Source organism: Eurosta solidaginis, chromosome 3 (assembly GCF_040869045.1).
Source record: "Eurosta solidaginis isolate ZX-2024a chromosome 3, ASM4086904v1, whole genome shotgun sequence".
Lineage (NCBI taxonomy): Eukaryota > Metazoa > Arthropoda > Insecta > Diptera > Tephritidae > Eurosta > Eurosta solidaginis.
Genome location: NC_090321.1, coordinates 23561010 through 23583795, shown reverse-complemented (window position 1 = coordinate 23583795; position 22786 = coordinate 23561010). Strand labels below are relative to the sequence as shown.

Here is a 22786-nt window from a genome sequence, read left to right as displayed (position 1 = left end):
CTGCTTCAATAGGCGGAACTGACATAAGTACTTTTATTTAGCAATAAAAGCTTGTCGACTAATTTATTTTAACCATTTCGTAACAGTCACGCCAGCTACCTTTGGCTCGAATTAACTAACGACAATTGAGAGCACCAAGGGAGGTCAGGTATTTCTCCACCTGCCTCCCCCAATTCAGTGGAGGTCTCGCCCTACCTCTGCTTCCAAACTACGGTGTCGATTGCATTATTTTCTTCGCCGGAGAAACTTCGTTCATTCGTATACATGACCTGTCAAGCGAACCCTTTGAGTTTCTATTCGCCGCACTATGTTTATATCTGCATAAATCTCATACATCTCATCATTATACCTCCTTCAATACTTGCAGTCTACATCACGTACAGGAAAGGAAGTTGCATGTGCTGAAGTTTAGTTTTGGTTCGAATGGCTCGGAGAGATCCTTTCCAATCCTAACGGAACTGATATTGATGATCAACGTCATTTGGCAGAGCCTTGTTAACTTTGCAAGGAACTCAAACACAAGCAAAGCAAAATACAAGCAACTTCTTTTCGCACTTTCAAATGGTGCTTTGAAGAACACAAAAAGATGGTGATATTAATTACGCTGATTCCGCGGTAATTGGCGTGGTATGTGATATAGCCTTTCTGGTGGATTGCGCATAGCACACTTAAATACTAGCCTGGAGTCACGTGCTCATCCGACTATTGCCCGGCGTCTTGTTATTCTTTAGCCGGGATATTGCCATTCCCACTTTGTCAAAGTTGGCAGCCGTAACGTTTCCCGTTATAGACAATAAGGGTATCGGACTCGTCTTCTTCCGAGCTGGTTAGCAATGAGGAGAAGTGCTACCTTCACAACTGTACATTAGTTACCACTGCCTCACTTTCTTTCTCTCTAAATTGGTATCTCTTTATCTTCTTCGTGTCACCATAACGTTCCCATTTGCCGTGCCTTGCCGCACCCGTACGCAGCGTGGCCCTATGGGCAGCGTCCTTTTTTCATAGGCAGCGCTACATTTCTGATCGTAGCAGTTGTTTTTGCGGTTCGCTGAAAACCTTTGGGGTCAGCAGCGGTGGTACGTAATGGGAGAAAAATAAGATCGAACTGGGTCACATCGTCAGGTCGAAGAGTGCTTTCAGTGAGCAAGTGTGAGAGCCGAGTGGAGTAAACATCCGCTGTCTGTTTCGTGAGCAGCTTTTTGATGACAAACAGAGCCATATTCGTATCTTGGCTGTCACAAGGCAGTGGTCTCCTCGATATATGCACCTCGTAGAGCTCCCACATGCAGGACAAGGGAAATACGCCTGCCGCCAATTACGACGTAATCGATTTGGTTTCGCGTTCTTTGATGAGGAGATAGCCAAGTTGTATCGTTTACCTTTTTATTTTGGAACTTGGTACTGCGCCGAAGCCTCCGCTGCGCTAACTGGCTACAATTGGTAACACGAAGGCAATTTAAATCGTTTTCCACCTAGTCCTTCCAGCGACGGTGCTACGAAGCTGCTTCCGTAGGCGGATTCCCATAAATCCTTAGCCTGAGCATCATATTAAATTCGCCTAAAATGTTCTAGCCAGCGTAGCAGCTGTTTTAATTTGCTGGACTGTTTTAAACGCGTACATTTTCGTAAGCCTTGCGAAGCACCTTTACCTCGAACATTCCCAGACCGCTTCATGTAATATTGTCATGGTTCATGCTTCTGCCCCACATAGCAGGAGGAGTACGATATGTGACTTGTAAAGCCTGATCTTTGTTTGACGGAGAGGATTTTACTTTTTAATTGCCTACTCAGTCTAAAGTAGCATTTATTGTTAAAAGGGGTTCTTCGCTGGATCGGTGGGTGGGTTAACGCTGCTGCTGTTGACAAAATAAAAGAAACAGTCTGGCGTCAGACCTTGCATCTAAAACGAGTGATAACGCAGCAGGAACTAGTGATCTGCTACGCAGAAGTCTTCTTCGCTCCATATCAAAAAAGATTCTGTTATTATCATTTGTTTGTTTTATTTTTGGAAATGAGTTTAATTCCTAGTTAAATACATATACTAGGTAAATACATTTTTACATATACTTCAAACTTCATTATCTTTCGCTTCCTTTGCACTCACATTTGGATAAATTACAAAATTTTCATCATCCAATATTTCATAGACTGTTTCACGAAATGTGTCAAATTCGGTTAGAAATTTGCTCATAGTGTCTAACATGATTTTAATTATTGCCGGTTTTATAGGTGTGATGCCGGCAGTGTTTGCTAGATCCTCATAGTAATTGTACTAGAAAAAAAAAACGAAAATTATTAAACACTGTTAGTTATTCGGATATAAGCTTCACGATTGCCGAGTGTTTGTGTAATGTCAAAAATACTCCGCCGAAAGTTTTGGGGAGCGTTAACGGTTGAGAGTTCTTTGATAGATAGATAGATGTAAGGCGCGATAACCTCCGAAGAAATTTTAGGCCGAGCTTCTCGTCGTGCTCCTTTTTTATATTTCCTACAAATTGGTGGGACGGGAGCTGCTCGACATCTGCAAAGCAGATGAGTTTTAACTGAGACTTCTTAACTTGATAAAAAATCAGTGAACTCGGCTACTAAACCGACCTTCGAGAGAACAAATTTATTTGTACATATTGAACCTCTGCATGAAAAATGAATTTACAGGGATTCAAGCGGTTCATAAGAGCAATATACAGCTTTATGGCTCCAAAGCTTCCGCAACCCAATTGTCAACCTTACCTACGCGAGGGGAATCCTGTTACAAATATGAATTTATCAAACACATATGTAGCAGGCGAGGTTCTGGCGACCCTAAGTTCCTCATGGAACCAGGAGGTGGGAGTGCGGTATGGCCTAGAAGGTTTAATGTGGTCATATTAATCGTTCCCGAGATGGTCGGGCTAGTACCTTAATGGTGATTTGTTACCGGAACGTACCAATCTATATCCGGCAAAGGACAATCAACACCGATAACACTCCCCAAAGTCTTCGGGGAGTGTCTTTATCGTTAATACAATAACAACAACACATGAATTTACAATATTAAACAAACGCTGGCCGAGGTTTCGCGACAAACCGGTTTCGGCGTTGAGCGACACTGATTATGGCACAACGCCGAAACCGGCTTGTCTCGAAACCAAATTTGACAAGGAATGACGGAAAATAGTTCCAATATAAATCATTTATCCACCCTATCGGAAAATCAATGAAACAAAATAAGTCAGCTGGCCGAGGCACATAGAGGTATTTGAGCAATCTGGGCGGCCAAAAATCAATTTTTCAAGACGCAGCAAATAAAAAAAAAATTGGTTTTAGTAGACCAATACTCTATAGCGTATTAGAATCAATTATTATTTATTTTCATAATTCAAATGCCTAGTGTGGACATCCACTCAAATTTGGACCATTCGTGCGTATCTTGCGGCAGTTTTTCACGTTCTTAGAGTATATTTTCAATTGATATTTTTACGGGTTTCAGTGAAGTTTATAAAAAATAAGCCATTGATGCTTATGAAACAGGTAAGTGTTGATAATATTTATGTGTTTTAAAATTTATATAGTACTTAACGCCATAGTAATACAATTTTTAAAAAGTGATGTATTGGTGCAAAATTTTTTTCCAATTTTTTTTTCCAAAAGGTTTTTGTTTTAGTGCCCCGCTTTGCCTCGCATTGATTCCAATTTTTTAAGAAAGCCTGTGTTTTGAAAATTTTAAATAGTGGAAAGATTGGTCCCGCTTATTCCCGCTTTTTGAAAAAAATTGGTAATTTTGAGCGTTGCACAATGTTGCCATCTCCATAGGGTGAGCAATAAAAAATAGTAAACATACTCCAATTTTGTTGAAATTTGGTGCGTGATCTTGTTGTAGCATGAAAAGAATATATATGCAATATGGTGATGATTGGTACCGTGCCACGCCCCCTACTCTTGTGGGCGGTTATATTAAAAGATGTCTGATTTTTATGAAACTCAGTTTGGACGTTAATCTCACGTTTAGAAACGCAATCGCAGAATTTGATCTTGAATCAATGTGCTGATAACGAATCGTAGATCTATTTGGCCAATATACCCCAAAAACTGCAATCGATGACTAACATTTTTTTGTATGTTCTGTATATAGCTGTATTAAGATTTTTATACTCAGTTGAGCAGAGCTCACAGAGTATATTAAGTTTGATTGGATAACGGTTGGTTGTACATATATAAAGGAATCGAGATAGATATAGACTTCCATATATCAAAATAATCAGGATCGAAAAAAAATTTGATTGAGCCATGTCCGTCCGTCCGTCCGTCCCTCCGTTAACACGATAACTTGAGTAAATTTTGAGGTATCTTGATGAAATTTGGTGTGTAGGTTTCTGAGCACTCATCTCAGATCGCTATTTAAAATGAACGATATCGGACTATAACCACGCCCACTTTTTCGATATCGAAAATTTCGAAAAACAGAGAAAGTGCGATAATTCATTACAAAAGACCGATAAAGCGACGAAACTTGGTAGATGAGTTGAACTTATGACGCAAAATAGAAAATTAGTAAAATCTTGGACAATGGGCGTGGCACCGCCCACTTTTAAAAGAAGGTAATTTAAAACTTTGCAAGCTGTAATTTGGCAGTCGTTGAAGATATCACGATGAAATTTAGCAGGAGCGTTACTCTTATTACTATATGTACGCTTAATAAAAATTAGCAAAATCGGAGAAGGACCACGCCCACTTTTAAAAAAAAATTTTTTTTAAAGTAAAATTTTAACAAAAAATTTAATATATTTACAGTATATAAGTAAATTAAGTCAAGATTCAACTCCAGTAATGATATGGTGCAATAAAATACAAAAATAAAAGAAAATTTAAAAATGGGCGTGGCTCCGCCCTTTTTCATTTAATTTGTCTAGGATACTTTTAACGCCATAAGTCGAACAAAAATTAACCAATCGTTTTGAAATTTGGTAGGGGCATATATTTTATGGCGCTAATTGTTTTCTGTGAAAATGGGCGAAATCGGTTGATGTCACGCCCAGTTTTTATACACAGTCGTCCGTCTGTCCTTCCGCATGGCCGTTAACACGATAACTTGAGCAAAAATCGATATATCTTTACTAAACTAAGTTCACGTACTTATCTAAACTCACTTTATCTTGGCATGAAAAATGAACGAAATCCGACTATGACCACGCCCACTTTTTCGATATCGAAAATTACGAAAAATGAAAAAAATGCCATAATTCTATACCAAATACGAAAAAAGGGATGAAATATGGTAAGGTAATTGGATTGCTTTATTGACGCGAAATATAACTTTAGAAAAAACTTTATAAAATGGTTGTGACACCTACCATATTAAGTAGAAGAAAATGAAAAAGTTCTGCAGGGCGAAATAAAAAACCCTTAAAATCTTGGCAGGTATTATATATATAAATAAATTAGCGGTATCCAACAGATGATGTTCTGGGTCACCCTGGTCCACATTTTGGTCGATATCTGGAAGACGCCTTCACATATACAACTACCACCACTCCCTTTTAAAACTCTCATTAATACCTTTAATTTGATACCCATATCGTACAAACAAATTCTAAAGTCACCCCTGGTCCACCTTTATGGCGATATCTCGAAAAGGCGAACACCTATAAAACGAAGGCCCACTCCCTTTTAAAAATACTCATTAACACCTTTGATTTGATACCCATATCGTACAAACAAAGTCTAGAGTCACCCCTGGTCCACCTTTATGGCGATATCTCGAAAAGGGGTCCACCTATAGAACTAAGTCCCACGCCCTTTTAAAATAATCATTAACACCTTTCATTTGATACCCATATCATACAAACAAATTCTAAAGTCACCCCTGGTCCACCTTTATGGCGATATCTCGAAAAGGCGAACACCTATAAAACGAAGGCCCACTTCCTTTTAAAACTCTCATTAATACCTTTAATTTGATACCCATATCGTACAAACGCATTCTAGAGTCACCCCTGGTCCATCTTTACGGCGATATCTCGAAAAGGCGTCCATCTATAGAACTTAGGTCCACGCCCTTTTAAAATACTCATTAATACCTTTAATTAGATACCCATATCGTACGAACGCATTCTAGAGTCAACCCTGATCCACCTTTATGGCTATATCCCTAAATGGCGTCCACCCATAGAACTATGGCCCACTGCCTCATAAAATACTCTTTAATACCTTTCATTTGATACATCTGTCATACAAACACATTCCAGGGTTACCCTAGGTTCATTTTGCTAAATGGTGATTTTCCCTTATGTTGTCACCATAGCTCTCAACTGAGTATGTAATGTTCGGTTACACCCGAACTTAACCTTCCTTACTTGTTTTAATTAAGGTTTCTCTTGTCGAGTAATCCACCCGTAACGAATTATTCAATCACATGAAAGCATCAGATGCAGAAAGTATTAAAGGGAAATTAAGCAGTTTAGACAAATACTTTCTAAGCTTGGGACCTTATTCAAAAAAAGATAACATTGAAACTCGAAAGAGACATACGTCGTATGAAATCCAAGATGAAGACCTGCCTGACATACCCTCTGATAATGAGCCCTAAAGAATGATAAATAGCCATGCGACTGGACTTCTGTTACAAATAACAGTGTATCGGATTTTGGATACGAGTTTTAGCTTTAGTATTGATTATTTACTAGTCTGGTAATACCGCAAACGTAAGCCATGTATAGAAATTTACTATTTTTCTGCAGGCTTAAACTTTTTGATAATTACTTAATATATTGTGTTAGAATTCTCGATGCCAGGCATATAAAAATAAATGCCAAAAATCAGCGAAATGTGCGATCTGCTTGTAAGTTGTACATTATTATACAAGAATGAATTATTATACTAGAATGTCCGTAGACTTTTTTATATATAATAAAATAAAATAAAAACTTAAATATAACTGAAATCACGATGAGTAATATAATTAAACAATTTAAAGCCAAAACAATGATTTTTTAAGAAACTGCTGTCCGTACACTTTTTTGGACCACTGTATATATAATAAAATAAAATAAAAACTTAAATATAACTGAAATCACGATGAGTAACATAATTAAACAATTTAAAGCAAAAAACAATGATTTTTTATAAAACTTTGCTGTCCGTAGACTTTTTTGGGCCACTGTATATATAATAAAATAAAATAAAAACTTAAATATAACTGAAATTACGATGAGTAACATAATTAAACAATTTAAAGCAAAAAACAATGATTTTCTAAGAAACTTTGCTGTCCGTAGACTTTCTTGGGCCACTGTATATATAATAAAATAAAATAAAACCTTAAATATAACTGAAATCACGATGGGTAACATAATTAAACAATTTAAAGCAAAAAACAATGATTTCTTAAGAAACTTTGCTGTCCGTAGACTTTCTTGGGCCACTGTATATATAATAAAATAAAATAAAAACTTAAATATAACTGAAATCACGATGAGTAACATAATTAAACAATTTAAAGTAAAAAACAATGATTTTTTAAGAAACTTTGCTGTCCGTAGACTTTCTTGGGCCACTGTATATATAATAAAATAAAATAAAAACTTAAATATAACTGAAATCACGATGAGTAACATAATTAAACAATTTAAAGTAAAAAACAATGATTTTTTAAGAAACTTTGCTGTCCGTAGACTTTCTTGGGCCACTGTATATATAATAAAATAAAATAAAAACTTAAATATAACTGAAATCACGATGAGTAACATAATTAAACAATTTAAAGTAAAAAACAATGATTTTTTAAGAAACTTTGCTGTCCGTAGACTTTCTTGGGCCACTGTATATATAATAAAATAAAATAAAAACTTAAATATGACTGAAATCACGATGGGTAACATAATTAAACAATTTAAAGCAAAAAACAATGATTTTTTAAGAAACTTTGCTGTCCGTAGACTTTCTTGGGCCACTGTATATATAATAAAATAAAATAAAAACTTAGATATAACTGAAATCACGATGAGTAACATAATTAAACAATTTAAAGCAAAAAACAATGATTTTTTAAGAAACTTTGCTGTCCGTAGACTTTCTTGGGCCACTGTATATATAATAAATTAAAATAAAAACTTAAATATAACTGAAATCACGATTAGTAACTTAATTAAACAATTTAAAGTAAAAAACAATGATTTTTTAAGAAACTTTGCTGTCCGTAGACTTTCTTGGGCCACTGTATATATAATAAAATAAAATAAAAACTTAAATATAACTGAAATTACGATGGGTAACATAATTAAACAATTTAAAGTAAAAAACAATGATTTTTTAAGAAACTTTGCTGTCCGTAGACTTTCTTGGGCCACTGTATATATAATAAAATAAAATAAAAACTTAAATAGAACTGAAATCACGATGAGTAATATAATTAAACAATTTAAAGTAAAAAACAATGATTTTTTAAGAAACTTTGTTGTCCGTAGACTCTCTTGGGCCACTGTATATATAATAAAATAAAATAAAAACTTAGATATAACTGAAATCACGATGAGTAACATAATTAAACAATTTAAAGTAAAAAACAATGATTTTTTAAGAAACTTTGCTGTCCGTAGACTTTCTTGGGCCACTGTATATATAATAAAATAAAATAAAAACTTAAATATAACTGAAATCACGATGAGTAACATAATTAAACAATTTAAAGCAAAAAACAATGATTTTTTAAGAAACTTTGCTGTCCGTAGACTTTCTTGGGCCACTGTATATATAATAAAATAAAATAAAAACTTAAATATAACTGAAATCACGATGAGTAACATAATTAAACAATTTAAAGTAAAAAACAATGATTTTTTAAGAAACTTTGGTGTCCGTAGACTTTCTTGGGCCACTGTATATATAATAAAATAAAATAAAAACTTAAATATAACTGAAATCACGATGGGTAACATAATTAAACAATTTAAAGTAAAAAACAATGATTTTTTAAGAAACTTTGCTGTCCGTAGACTTTCTTGGGCCACTGTATATATAATAAAATAAAATAAAAACTTAAATATAACTGAAATCACGATGAGTAACATAATTAAACAATTTAAAGCAAAAAACAATGATTTTTTAAGAAACTGCTGTCCGTACACTTTTTTGGACCACTGTATATATAATAAAATAAAATAAAAACTTAAATATAACTGAAATCACGATGAGTAACATATTAAACAATTTAAAGCAAAAAACAATGATTTTTTAAGAAACTTTGCTGCCCGTAGACTTTCTTGGGCCACTGTATATATAATAAAATAAAATAAAAACTGAAATATAACTGAAATCACGATGAGTAATATAATTAAACAATTTAAAGCAAAAAACAATGATTTTTTAAGAAACTGCTGTCCGTACACTTTTTTGGACCACTGTATATATAATAAAATGAAACAAAAACTTAAATATAACTGAAATCACGATGAGTAACATATTGAACAATTTAAAGCAAAAAACAATGATTTTTTAAGAATAAAATAAAACAAAAACTTAAATATAACTGAAATCACGATGAGTAACATATTAAACAATTTAAAGCAAAAAACAATGATTTTTTAAGAAACTGCTGTCCGTACACTTTTTTGGACCACTGTATATATAATAAAATAAAATAAAAACTTAAATATAACTGAAATCACGATGAGTAACATAATTAAACAATTTAAAGTAAAAAACAATGATTTTTTAAGAAACTTTGCTGTCCGTAGACTTTCTTGGGCCACTGTATATATAATAAAATAAAATAAAAACTTAAATATAACTGAAATCACGATGAGTAACATAATTAAAAAATTTAAAGTAAAAAACAATGATTTTTTAAGAAACTTTGCTGTCCGTAGACTTTCTTGGGCCACTGTATATATAATAAAATAAAATAAAAACTTAGATATAACTGAAATCACGATGAGTAACATAATTAAACAATTTAAAGTAAAAAACAATGATTTTTTAAGAAACTTTGCTGTCCGTAGACTTTCTTGGGCCACTGTACATATAATAAAATAAAATAAAAACTTAGATATAACTGAAATCACGATGAGTAACATAATTAAACAATTTAAAGTAAAAAACAATGATTTTTTAAGAAACTTTGCTGTCCGTAGACTTTCTTGGGCCACTGTATATATAATAAAATAAAATAAAAACTTAAATATAACTGAAATCACGATGAGTAGCATAATTAAACAATTTAAAGTAAAAAACAATGATTTTTTAAGAAACTTTGCTGTCCGTAGACTTTCTTGGGCCACTGTATATATAATAAAATAAAATAAAAACTTAAATATAACTGAAATCACGATGGCTAACATAATTAAACAATTTAAAGTAAAAAACAATGATTTTTTAAGAAACTTTGCTGTCCGTAGACTTTCTTGGGCCACTGTATATATAATAAAATAAAATAAAAACTTAAATATAACTGAAATCACGATGAGTAACATAATTAAACAATTTAAAGTAAAAAACCATGATTTTTTAAGAAACTTTGCTGTCCGTAGACTTTCTTGGGCCACTGTATATATAATAAAATAAAATAAAAACTTAAATATAATTGAAATCACGATGGGTAACATAGTTAAACAATTTAAAGTAAAAAACAATGATTTTTTAAGAAACTTTGCTGTCCGTAGACTTTCTTGGGCCACTGTATATATAATAAAATAAAATAAAAACTTAAATATAACTGAAATCACGATGAGTAACATAGTTAAACAATTTAAAGCAAAAAACAATGATTTTTTAAGAAACTGCTGTCCGTACACTTTTTTGGACCACTGTATATATAATAAAATAAAATAAAAACTTAAATATAACTGAAATCACGATGAGTAACATATTAAACAATTTAAAGCAAAAAACAATGATTTTTTAAGAAACTTTGCTGCCCGTAGACTTTCTTGGGCCACTGTATATATAATAAAATAAAATAAAAACTTAAATATAACTGAAATCACGATGAGTAATATAATTAAACAATTTAAAGCAAAAAACAATGATTTTTTAAGAAACTGCTGTCCGTACACTTTTTTGGACCACTGTATATATAATAAAATAAAACAAAAACTTAAATATAACTGAAATCACGATGAGTAACATATTAAACAATTTAAAGCAAAAAACAATGATTTTTTAAGAAACTGCTGTCCGTACACTTTTTTGAACCACTGTATATAGAATAAAATAAAATAAAAACTTAAATATAACTGAAATCACGATGAGTAACATAATTAAACAATTTAAAGTAAAAAACAATGATTTTTTAAGAAACTTTGCTGTCCGTAGACTTTCTTGGGCCACTGTTAATATAATAAAATAGATTAAAAACTTAAATATAACTGAAATCACGATGAGTAACATATTGAACAATTTAAAGCAAAAAACAATGATTTTTTAAGAAACTTTGCTGTCCGTAGACTTTCTTGGGCCACTGTATATATAATAAAATAAAACAAAAACTTAAATATAACTGAAATCACGATGAGTAACATAATTAAACAATTTAAAGTAAAAAACAAAGATTTTTTAAGAAACTTTTCTGTCTGTAGACTTTCTTGGGCCACTGTATATATAATAAAATGAAAACTTAAATATAACTGAAATCACGATGAGTAACATAATTAAACAATTTAAAGTAAAAAACAAGGATTTTTTAAGAAACTTTGCTGTCCGTAGACTTTCTTGGGCCACTGTATATATAATAAAATAAAATAAAAACTTAAATATAACTGAAATCACGATGAGTAACATATTAAACAATTTAAAGCAAAAAACAATGATTTTTTAAAAAACTTTGCTGTCCGTAGACTTTCTTGGGCCACTGTATGTATAATAAGATAGAATAAAAACTTAAATATAACTGAAATCACGATGAGTAACATAGTTAAACAATTTAAAGTAAAAAACAAAGATTTTTTAAGAAACTTTGCTGTCTGTAGACTTTCTTGGGCCACTGTATATATAATAAAATAAAATAAAAACTTAAATATAACTGAAATCACGATGAGTAACATAATTAAACAATTTAAAGTAAAAAACAAGAATTTTTTAAGAAACTTTGCTGTCCGTAGACTTTCTTGGGCCACTGTATATATAATAAAATAAAATAAAAACTTAAATATAACTGAAATCACGATGAGTAACATATTAAACAATTTAAAGCAAAAAACAATGATTTTTTAAGAAACTTTGCTGTCCGTAGACTTTCTTGGGCCACTGTATATGTAATTAAATAAAATAAATAGTTAAATATAACTGAAATCACCATGAATAACATAATTAAACAATTTAAAGCAAAAAACAATGATTTTTTAAGAAACTTTGCTGTCCATAGACTTTTTTGGACTACTGTATATGTAATTAAATAAAATAAATAGTTAAATATAACTGAAATCACCATGAATAACATAATTAAACAATTTAAAGCAAAAAACAATGATTTTTTAAGAAACTTTGCTGTCCGTATACTTTTTTGGAACACTGTATATATGATAAAATAAAATAAATAGTTAAATATAACTGAAATCGCCATGAAAAATATATAATAATTAAATTATTTAAAACAAAAAACAATGATTTTTTAAGAAACTTTGCTGTCCGTATACTTTTTTGGAACACTGTATATATGATAAAATAAAATAAATAGTTAAATATAACTGAAATCACCATGAGTAACATAATTAAACTATTTAAAGCCAAAAATAATTTTAGCCGCCCAGATTGCTCAAATACCTCTATGTGCGAGTTCTTTATATTTTTTCTTATGTTTTCGATATGACTCGCCTCCAGCTAAAAAATGCTGCAATTTTATTTCTGTTATTACTGTTCGTTTTTATACTCAGTTGAGCAGAGCTCACAGAGTATATTAACTTTGATTGGATAACGGTTGGTTGTACAGGTATAAAGCAATCGAGATAGATATAGACTTCCATATATCAAAATCATCAGTATCGAAAAAAAATTCGATTTAGCCATGTCCGTCCGTCCGTCTGTCCGTTAACACGATAACTTGAGTAAATTTTGAGGTATCTTGTTGAAATTTGGTATATAGGTTCCTGGGTACTCATCTCAGATCGCTATTTAAAATGAACGATATCGGACAATAACCACGCCCACTTTTTCGATATCGAAAATTTCGAAAAATCGAAAAAGTGCGATAATTCATTACCAAATATGGATTAAGCGATGAAACTTGGTAGGTGAGTTGAACTTGTGACGCAGAATAGAAAAATGGTAAAATTTTGGACAATGGGCGTGGCACCGCCCACTTTTAAAAGAAGGTAATTTAGAAGTTTTGCAAGCTGTTATTTGGCAGTCGTTGAAGATATCATGATGAAATTTGGCAGGAACGTTACTCTTATTACTATATGTCTGCTTACTAAAAATTAGCAAAATCGGAGGACGACCACGCCCACTTTTTAAAAAAAATTTTTTTTAGATTCAAATTTTAAAAGAAAAGTTAATTCAAATTTTAAAAGAAAAGTAATCTTTACAGTATATAAGCAAATTATGCCAACATTCAACTCCAGTAATGATATGGTGCAACAAAATACAAAAACAAAAGAAAATTTCAAAATGGGCGTGGCTCCGCCCTTTTTCATTTAATTTGTCTAGGATACTTTTAATGCCATAAGTCGAACAAAAATTACCAAACCTTGTGAAATTTGGTAGAGGCTTAGATTCTAGGACGGTAATTGTTTTCTGTGAAAAAGGGCGAAATCGGTTGAAGCCGCGCCCAGTTTTTATACACAGTCGACCTCTGTCCTTCCGCTCGGCCTTTATTACGATAACTTGAGCAAAAATCGATATATCTTTACTAAACTCAGTTCACGTACTTATCTGAACTCACTTCGTATTGGTGTAAAAAATGGCCGAAATCCGACTATGACCACGCCCAATTTTTCGATATCGAAAATTAAGAAAAATGAAAAAAATGCCATAATTATATACCAAATACGAAAAAAGGGATGAAACATGGTAATTGTATTGGTCTGTTGACGCAAAATATAACTTTAGAAAAAAACTTGGTAAAATGGGTGTCACACCTACCATATTAAGTAGAAGAAAATGAAAAAGATTTGCAGGGCGAAATCAAAAGCCCTTGGAATCTTGGAAGGAATACTGTTCGTGGTATTACATATATAAATAAATTAGCCGTACCCGACAGATGAAGTTCTGGATCACCCTGGTCCACATTTTGGTCGATATCTCGAAAACTCCTTCACATATACAACTAAGGGCCACTCCCTTTTAAAACCCTTATTAGTACCTTTAATTTGATACCCATATCGTACAAACACATTCTAGAGTCACCCCTGGTCCACGTTTATGGCGATATCTCGAAAAGGCGTCCACATATAGAACTAAGGCCCACTTCTTTTTAAAATACTCATTAACACCTTTCATTTGATACCCATATCGTACAAAAAAATTCTAGAGTCACCCCTGGCCCACCTTTATGGCGATATCTCGAAAAGGCATCCACCTATGGAACTAAGGCCCACGCCCTTTTAAAATACTCATTAACACCTTTCATTTGATACCCATATCGTACAAACGAATTCTAGAGTCACCCCTGGTCCACCTTTATGGCGATATCTCGAAAAGGCGTCCACATATAGAACTAAGGCCCACTCCATTTTAAAATACTCATTAACACCTTTCATTTGATACCCATATCGTACAAACGAATTCTAGAGTCACCCCTGGTCCACCTTTATGGCGATATCTCGAAAAGGCGTCCACATATAGAACTAAGGCCCACTCCTTTTTAAAATACTCATTAACACCTTTCATTTGATACCCATATCGTACAAAAAAATTCTAGAGTCACCCCTGGCACACCTTTATGGCGATATCTCGAAAAGGCATCCACCTATGGAACTAAGGCCCACGCCCTTTTAAAATACTCATTAACACCTTTTATTTGATACCCATATTGTACAAACGCATTCTAGAGTCACCCCTGGTCCACGTTTATGGCGATATCCCGAAAAGGTGTCCACCCATAGAACTAAGGCCCACTCCCTTTTAACACACTTATTAACACCTTTCGTTTGATACCCATATTGTACAAACGCATTCTAGAGTCAACCCTGGTCCACTTTTATAACAATATTCCGAAAAGGCGTCCACCTATAGAACTAAGGCCCACTCCTTTTTAAAATACTCATTAACACCTTTCATTTGATACCCATATAGTACAAACAAATTCTAGAGTCACCCCTGGTCCACCTTTATGGCGATATCTCGAAAAGGCGTCCACATATAGAACTAAGGCCCACGCCCTCTTAAAATACTCATTGACACCTTTCATTTGATACCCATATAGTACAAACGCATTCTAGAGTCACCCCTGGTCCCCTTTATGGCAATATCACGAAACGGCGTCCACCTATGGAAATAAGGATCACTCCCTTTTAAAATACTCATTAACACCTTTCATTTGATACCCATATCGTACAACAAATTCTAAAGTCAACCCTTATCCACCTTTATGTCGATATCCCTAAATGGCGTCCACCTATAGAACTATGGCCCACTCCCTCTTAAAATACTCTTTAATACCTTTCATTTGATACACATGTCATACAAACACATTCCAGGGTTACCCTCGGTTCATTTTCCTACATGGTTATTTTCCCTTATGTTGTCACCATAGCTCTCAACTGAGTATGTAATGTTCGGTTACACCCGAACTTAACCTTCCTTACTTGTTTATTTTATTTATGAAATTAAATATGTTAGGGTGTGTTCCAAACGCACTTAGAATGACGTTGTGCCACCCTTCGATAGAATTATTTGTTCGGGCTTCACTCAATTTGGTGCTATTATACATAGTACATCCATAAATAGATTGGATATAACGCCTTTTTCGATGTTGCTGTGTTCCATGAACTTACCAGATGGCTGAAAAAAAAAATCAGAAGTTAAATTTCTTAAGTCAAACTTCAAAAAGTAATCAGAGAGCAAAAATTTTGCGCAAAATTTAATGTTTTTTGCTCTCTGATTACTTTCTGAATTTTGACTTCTGATATTTGACTTCTGAAATTTGACTTATGAAGTTTGGCTTTCTGAAAAAAAGAGTTCTGACTAATGTTTTCTGAAAAAAACGTGTTTTTCAATTTTTGTTTTCTGAATCCTCCTCGCGCCACCGCGGTAATGGCAAAAATACAACAAAAATTTTGTTTAATGCGAATCCAGCGAGATGTCGAAAATCGCTTTGGTAAACCCTCGACAGTCGTGTGATCAGCATTGATTATCCTTATGCCAGTACAAATTATTTACCTCTAGATCATTTATTTCATGCGTTAGTCTTTTCCGCAGACCTTTTGCTTTTCGTTCAGCTAATTCAGCGTCTGTCTCTTGCAACATATCGTCTCGATTGGGTTGTGTTTTCCGTTTACTAAAATATTCCAGCGCAAAGCGCACGGTAAGATCGAGTAGTGCAGAGAATGTATTGATATGAAGCCCCACAAAAGCCATTGTTGGCTGATTAATATTGATGCAGTGTTTGTAAAGTGGGTATACTACATTTTCATCTATGAAAACACCACAGTCGGTGCTTAAAAAAAGGGGCTGTATAATTAAAACCCGTGCAATAAATTACGACGCTGAAATTTTGGGTGGTGCCATCGCTAAAGCAAGCGCCATTTGCTGTAAAATATTTGATGGCTGGTTTGAGTACGACATTCGGCTTGAAATTACTGGGTGGTGGCGGCGTCACGTGATAGCTGATGCAAATATGTGTGGCATATTTGAATATTTGGTGACCTAAATCCATGCCACTGTAACCAGAGCCGATAATAAGAACCGTTTCATCTATTAAAGAAATAAATAGTTAAGAATTCATAGACTTAATAATAACTGTATGGTATATATGGATGACAATTTTCTAGACTTTTTTGCCCTCGAGATATTCGGGATCTGAAAGTTCAATCCCGGAATCCCGGGCCGTCCCGAAATTTAGCCAGTATATATTTGTTTATGGTTTTTGACAAAAAAAGACGCGTTTCACAAACTCAGTAATTCCAATATACAATTTTTCAAAAACTCTAGTCAAATATTGAACTTCTAGCTGTTAAAATGAGGAAGAAATGACGTAAAACCTCGAACAAATCGTTGTATAGGATACATATTATATATAAGACCGATCTTGACAACTATTTCAGACAAGAATCTATTCCTTGAGTATATGTAAGCATCCGGTGAAATTTCAAGCTCTAGCCCATACAGTGTGAAAGAAATGGCAAAACCCCTCTTATCCGCCGTGATATAGCGGAGTTTATCCCAATCTTAGACACGAATATCTCGAAAAATTTAATCAATTTGGAAAATCTGACTTTAGAATAAGGTTATGTATGTGCGATGAAAATCATTGTTTAATGCTTGTTTCGCTCTTAAAATGGGAATATTTATGGAACAAGTTTTAAAGTATTAAGATGGATATTAAAATGCTATTTTCAACAATCCCGGTATTAAAGTCCGATAATTGCGACGTTTTTAAAAAAGACCAGGGGCCGAATCGTTACATACGATCCGTAATCGAATGCCGTTCTTTAAATCACTTTAGCTCCGAAAGGTGTATTGGATTAACGAAAAATGTGAACTAGGGACAACGCGTTCCCACTAAATCAATAATATATTATTATTTTTTTAAATAGTTGGATAGCCTTGTTTTTACCGCTTGTGTGAAAACCGTTTTCGATCCGTGATCGTATGTTACGATTCCATAGCAGGATCCCGTGATCGTCATCATAATGGTATCACACTGTCAGAGACCTTCGTTCTAGGAATGTTTTTTATAAAGTTGTTTTTCCATAATCTCATAGAGATGAAGATACTGTAGGCTCGAAGACCGAAAAAAATTAAGACTGCCACCTTTGTACCCATAAAAGCGAATTTCTTAAACTGAAGTTCAGAGGGGCAAAAGATAATATAGTAATTGTGCTAGAACTTTTCACTCAGGAAAAATATGATTGATCTACCTACCACTTTACTGATAGAATTTCCAACAATAGCCGTGTTTTTCTTTATATCTAAAGACGTTTACGCTTAAACTTTATATGGACTGCTAAGCGTTAAACTTTAAATACACCTCTGAAATTGCTGCGCTTAAAATTTGTTCTACTAAATTTCAATACGCATTGTACTCAAATGTAACTGAAATATGTGTCTATGTTTCACCTCTACATTAATTCTATGTATTCTATGCGTGTCCACTATTCATCGCAACTGATTCAGCTATGTATATGTTCTACACCACCAGAGGTTTGTGTCTCCGATTTTAGGTACACCCTGTTCTGTAGTTAATTATTTAACCACTGACGCTAGATGCACCTGCTAAGCACTATCTAAGCGAGGATAAGCGTTTTTTTACGCGCAAACGTAAACGTATACGCGTGTAAAAAAACACGGCTATTGTTAACATACCCTTGAAATCTCGGGCTCTCCGATACATATGGCTGTGCATGCGCCGGCCCTGATATTTTTCCCAATCCTTTATGTGCGCATAATTTGGGGTCACACCTCGCCCATTACAAACAAATATGAAATCAAATTCCTTAACATGAAATTGATTGCTTCCCTTGTCAAGTACATAAACCTGAAAGTTTTAAAAAATTGTCGATGTTAAAAATTTTATACGAAAATCTCAATAACGTAGCACTTTAAGTACCTCCCATAGTCCGTTATATGGTCTAATGCGTATTACTTCATGTTCCAGTTTGATATGTGGTGCCAACTTAAAGTGCTTTGCATATGCTTGATGATATTCCAATACCTCAGCTGCGCTGATAAAAGACTCCTTTATATTTTTGGGGTAATCAAAGTCACAGTAAGCCATTATTTCTTTGGGTCCATTGGTACTACAAGAGGAATTGTATTTTTTTTACATTTTGATTTCACAAAGCACTTTTTAAGCACAACTTTAAATATTTGACACACCGTAATTCTTCATAGATGCTGCTATGGACGTCGGTTTCACATTTGGCACCCGCTGTCTCTGTGAACACCCATTGTCCGCCAATAGACTGAATCTTTTCATAGCAAATAACGTCGAAACCTTGGGCTAATGAGTATTTAACAGCCGTTAGACCACCGGGGCCTGCACCCACCACGCAAATACGTTTTGCGCTACTTGAAGTAATCATTTTAAATATTTTTTTAATTAGTTTTTTCTTTAGCTCAGTAACTTGTTATTATCTTCACCAACTCAAAAGCGTGCGATTATAAAGCATGTCCAATATATGTTTATTTATATGTAGCTAGAAATAAAGAGCGGATGCAGTGATATACTGTTACGCATATGCCAGAGATTTTCGGTTTGAATCTCACAAAAATTGGGAATATTTTTCGCCACAGTGGTTTCTTCCCTTAAACAATGTAACTTTCTGAAAACAATGAAATCTGAAAACTTTCTTCATTGTTAAAAAAAAACGTGTACCAAATTGAAAGAAAAATTTCTATGGCGAAAATTCATGGGAACCATTGAATGATCATAGAATATTGTGACGAATATTAGCATAACTAAGCTGATACTAGCATCACTAAGCAACGGAGAGATACTCATAAACACATGTAATCATCAGCCGAAGTAGTACTCATATATTAGAGGTTTACGCCGATCACTTTATCGGCGGCGGCGGCGTTGGCGGCGCGCCGGCGTACGCCGGTGTTATTACTTTAAAAAGCTTGATTTTTCTATTTAAAAAAATAATATTTAGGAAAGGTTTTGTTTGTATGTATTTAAGGAAATCAACGTGTTGGCCATTTCGAAAGATCAAATGTTCAGGCGCAGCTCCTTGCGGAGGGATTGTCCCTCGTTCACTTACTCCAGAGAGGCTTCGAACCTAACCCCGGTCTTTGGAATTGGTACTGCTGCGTCTTCAGAAAAGAAATAGATATACATAAAATATGCACACTTTTGTCTGTATATCTCGTGCAAAGCGTATTTTCACCTAGTGTTAACTCCTAATAATCGTCGCGAACACAATTTCTCTAAATCATTTGTGGCTCCTTGGCGGTCACGCACAAAGGCGACTTACGGTTGCTATTAATGGTCTATTAATACTCATGACTCTCGTGGCACAGGGCGCATCCAGTTTTTTCGGCTGTTTTTAAGAGCTACAATTCCCGATGTGCGAACAATAGCAATCCCGAACACCAGTCGCTACCACGCCTCCTGACCCTCACACCATATGCCAGCACAGAAGCTATAGGACTGCGACTTCGAACTCATACCTTCGTCGACGTCACTTTCCTAGAAGCTCTAGGTGTAGCTCCGAAGACTTTCCAACGGATGCTTTTGTCGCGCTATGCTGCCGAGCTACACCAGAGAAACACCTTGAAACGTTAGGGAGTGACTATTCGGCCAAGGATGCCGCCCTCGAAATCATAAGCAGTCTAAGTGGATGTCATTGCGTAATGGGTGAAAATCGTATAATCCTCGTCGCATCTACATAATTAAAATTTTACAAGGACCCTGCATAAAATTTTTAAAATTTAGACCAAAATTTGCAGGCGTTTGTACTCACAACATTGATTTCAATAGTATTCATTAAATCAAAACGATACATGTTCGCCTTGGGTAATTTTATTTCAATTGATTGTTCCTTATTAATTTTTTGAAAAAAATATCTAGATTTATAATATAACTCTTCTTTTAGTGTTTTGTTTAAATAAGTCCGTGTTAAGCTAGCATTGAAAGTGTTTGTTTTTTTAAATAACTTTTGAAAATTTAGAAAGAGTTAAATTTCGTAATTAATTTCTTATAACTGGCAGCGATGCGCATCCGTTGATACACTTTCGACCATATCCGACCAATTTTCGACATGAACAATAAATGGTCTAAATCGTCTTAAATTAGTAGAAAATATAGTACCGCGCCGGACGCCGCCGCCGCCGCGCCGATATTTTTGACATTCGGCGGCGGCGTGAGAAAAACGACCTAAATCGGCGGCGTATATCTCTATCACATATACACACGCATATGGCTACAAACTACAAATATACATGTATATGCCTGGTAACCAAGCATGAAGTTCGCGAAATTACTAGACCTTAGGAGAAATGGGTTAACGCGGAAACCGAGAGTATAAAAGCAGCGCAAGCTGAGGCATGACTAATCAGTTTGATTTAGGCACGCAATTTGTTGTGAAGTATAAGTGCTATTGGGAAGTACTCTCAAAGTAGTCTAATAAAGACCTTTTTGCATTACTGAATATTGGAGTTGTTTATTCGACAATTTTTCTAGATTTCAAATAAGCGGAATTTCCCAAAATTCGTTACAATATTTTATACCGCGTAGTTTGGACCCAAGAAAGTGAGTACAGATTTCAAAAGCAAAATATCGGAATGGATTTGGACCCATTGGATTGCGGGTATTTGAAGTGAATATATTATTATTATTATTATTACTATTATTATTATTATTATTATTAGGCCTCAAGTACTGCAACCGTAATTTAGATTTATTATGGTTCACCTTTCAGCCTTTTACAGTATGTAAAGGCTTTTAATGTACCTCTTCAGATTTTTTTACTCCATATCACGAAGGGTTTAACAGTCACGCCACATAGATGGGAGAGTCTCTTGATTTGCCATGTGAACAGGAGTTTCATTCCCCAGCTCATAAAAGCGACAGATTTGTGTATGGTGTAGATAAAAATTACTCATTGTTTTCCGTATAGGTTCCTTTGCGCTGAGCATTCATCACAATATTGTCTAAACTACTTTGTTTCCCAGTTGTTTATGGTTTCCGTAGTGTGTGCCTTTGTGAGTCCACAATTGGGCTCTGGACCAAAGAATGCTGCTAAGTCACCCTGCTTAGCTAGATAGTCTGCCTGTTCATGACCTTTATATCCCTGATGTCCAGGAACCCACAAAACCTTGTTTTAGCTCCCAGATCAGTTAGGACTGTTATACATTCATCCAACAGCTTAGAAATAGCTGCGTAAGAGTGCAAGGCATTCAAGGCTGACCGGCTCTTTGATATAATTGGGATACTGCTCGAGGATAAGCCTCTTCGTAAAAATTCTCTACCGCAAATTTCTATTGCATGGTTTTCAGCTTGAAAAATAGTGGGGTAGCATCCCATTAGTAACGATTTCTTGAAGTTCGGCTCATAGATGCCAGCTCTCATTTTTCCGTCATCAAATATTGATCCATCCCTAAACCAGACCTCTAAGCGGTCAGTATTTGGATTTCCTGTTTCCTGAAGAGTTCTGTCCACAATTGACACCTCAAAATTCAGTGAGATTCTGAGCGTGGGAGCAGCACAAACTCTCCGATGCAGTTTGCTTAATTTTGTTATTGTTATGTCCACCAAACTAAGGAAGCATAAGTGATTATTGGCTTCGCAACAGTATTAAAAGTCTAGTATACCATTTTGGGAAAAAGCCCTCATCTTTCGCCATAGCATCCAGTGCGAAGAATGAATACATAGTTTTGTCCTATGGTGTAGTCAACGGGATGAGAACACCTGAATATTCATTTCATCATGGTTTCGCTCCTGGTTCTATATTATTTTTGTTATGTTGCTTGTGTTTTGGTTTTAATTGAAATGTTTTGCTTCCATCACCTTTTATAGCGCAGGCCCCGAGTTCGATTTCTTGGTCGCTTTCTGCCATTAAAACTAGCTCAGCAAAAGTTCACCAGTCCAAGTAGATGCCATTCGGAATTCACATATGTATAACCTGTAGATCACCTCAATTTTTAGGAAAAACGAAACTTTTTATTCCGCAAGTCAGAGAAGAAGATTGGCCTCAAATTCAACTGAGTGAGTTTC

General features: G+C 34.3%; 2 protein-coding genes across 2 annotated transcripts in view; one reads left to right on the top strand and one right to left on the bottom strand.

Moving 5' to 3' along the window:
• LOC137246283 (senecionine N-oxygenase-like) overlaps window positions 1–22786 on the top strand; it is a 339460-nt gene that overhangs the window by 63175 nt on the left and 253499 nt on the right. The window lies entirely within an intron of this gene.
• On the bottom strand, window positions 1995–19187 carry LOC137243458 (senecionine N-oxygenase-like). The gene is given in 6 exon segments (XM_067771247.1): window positions 1995–2272; window positions 16288–16572; window positions 16574–16821; window positions 18433–18604; window positions 18677–18866; window positions 18946–19187. Coding segments are annotated over 6 exon segments (1305 nt in total). The 5' UTR covers window positions 19152–19187; the 3' UTR covers window positions 1995–2068.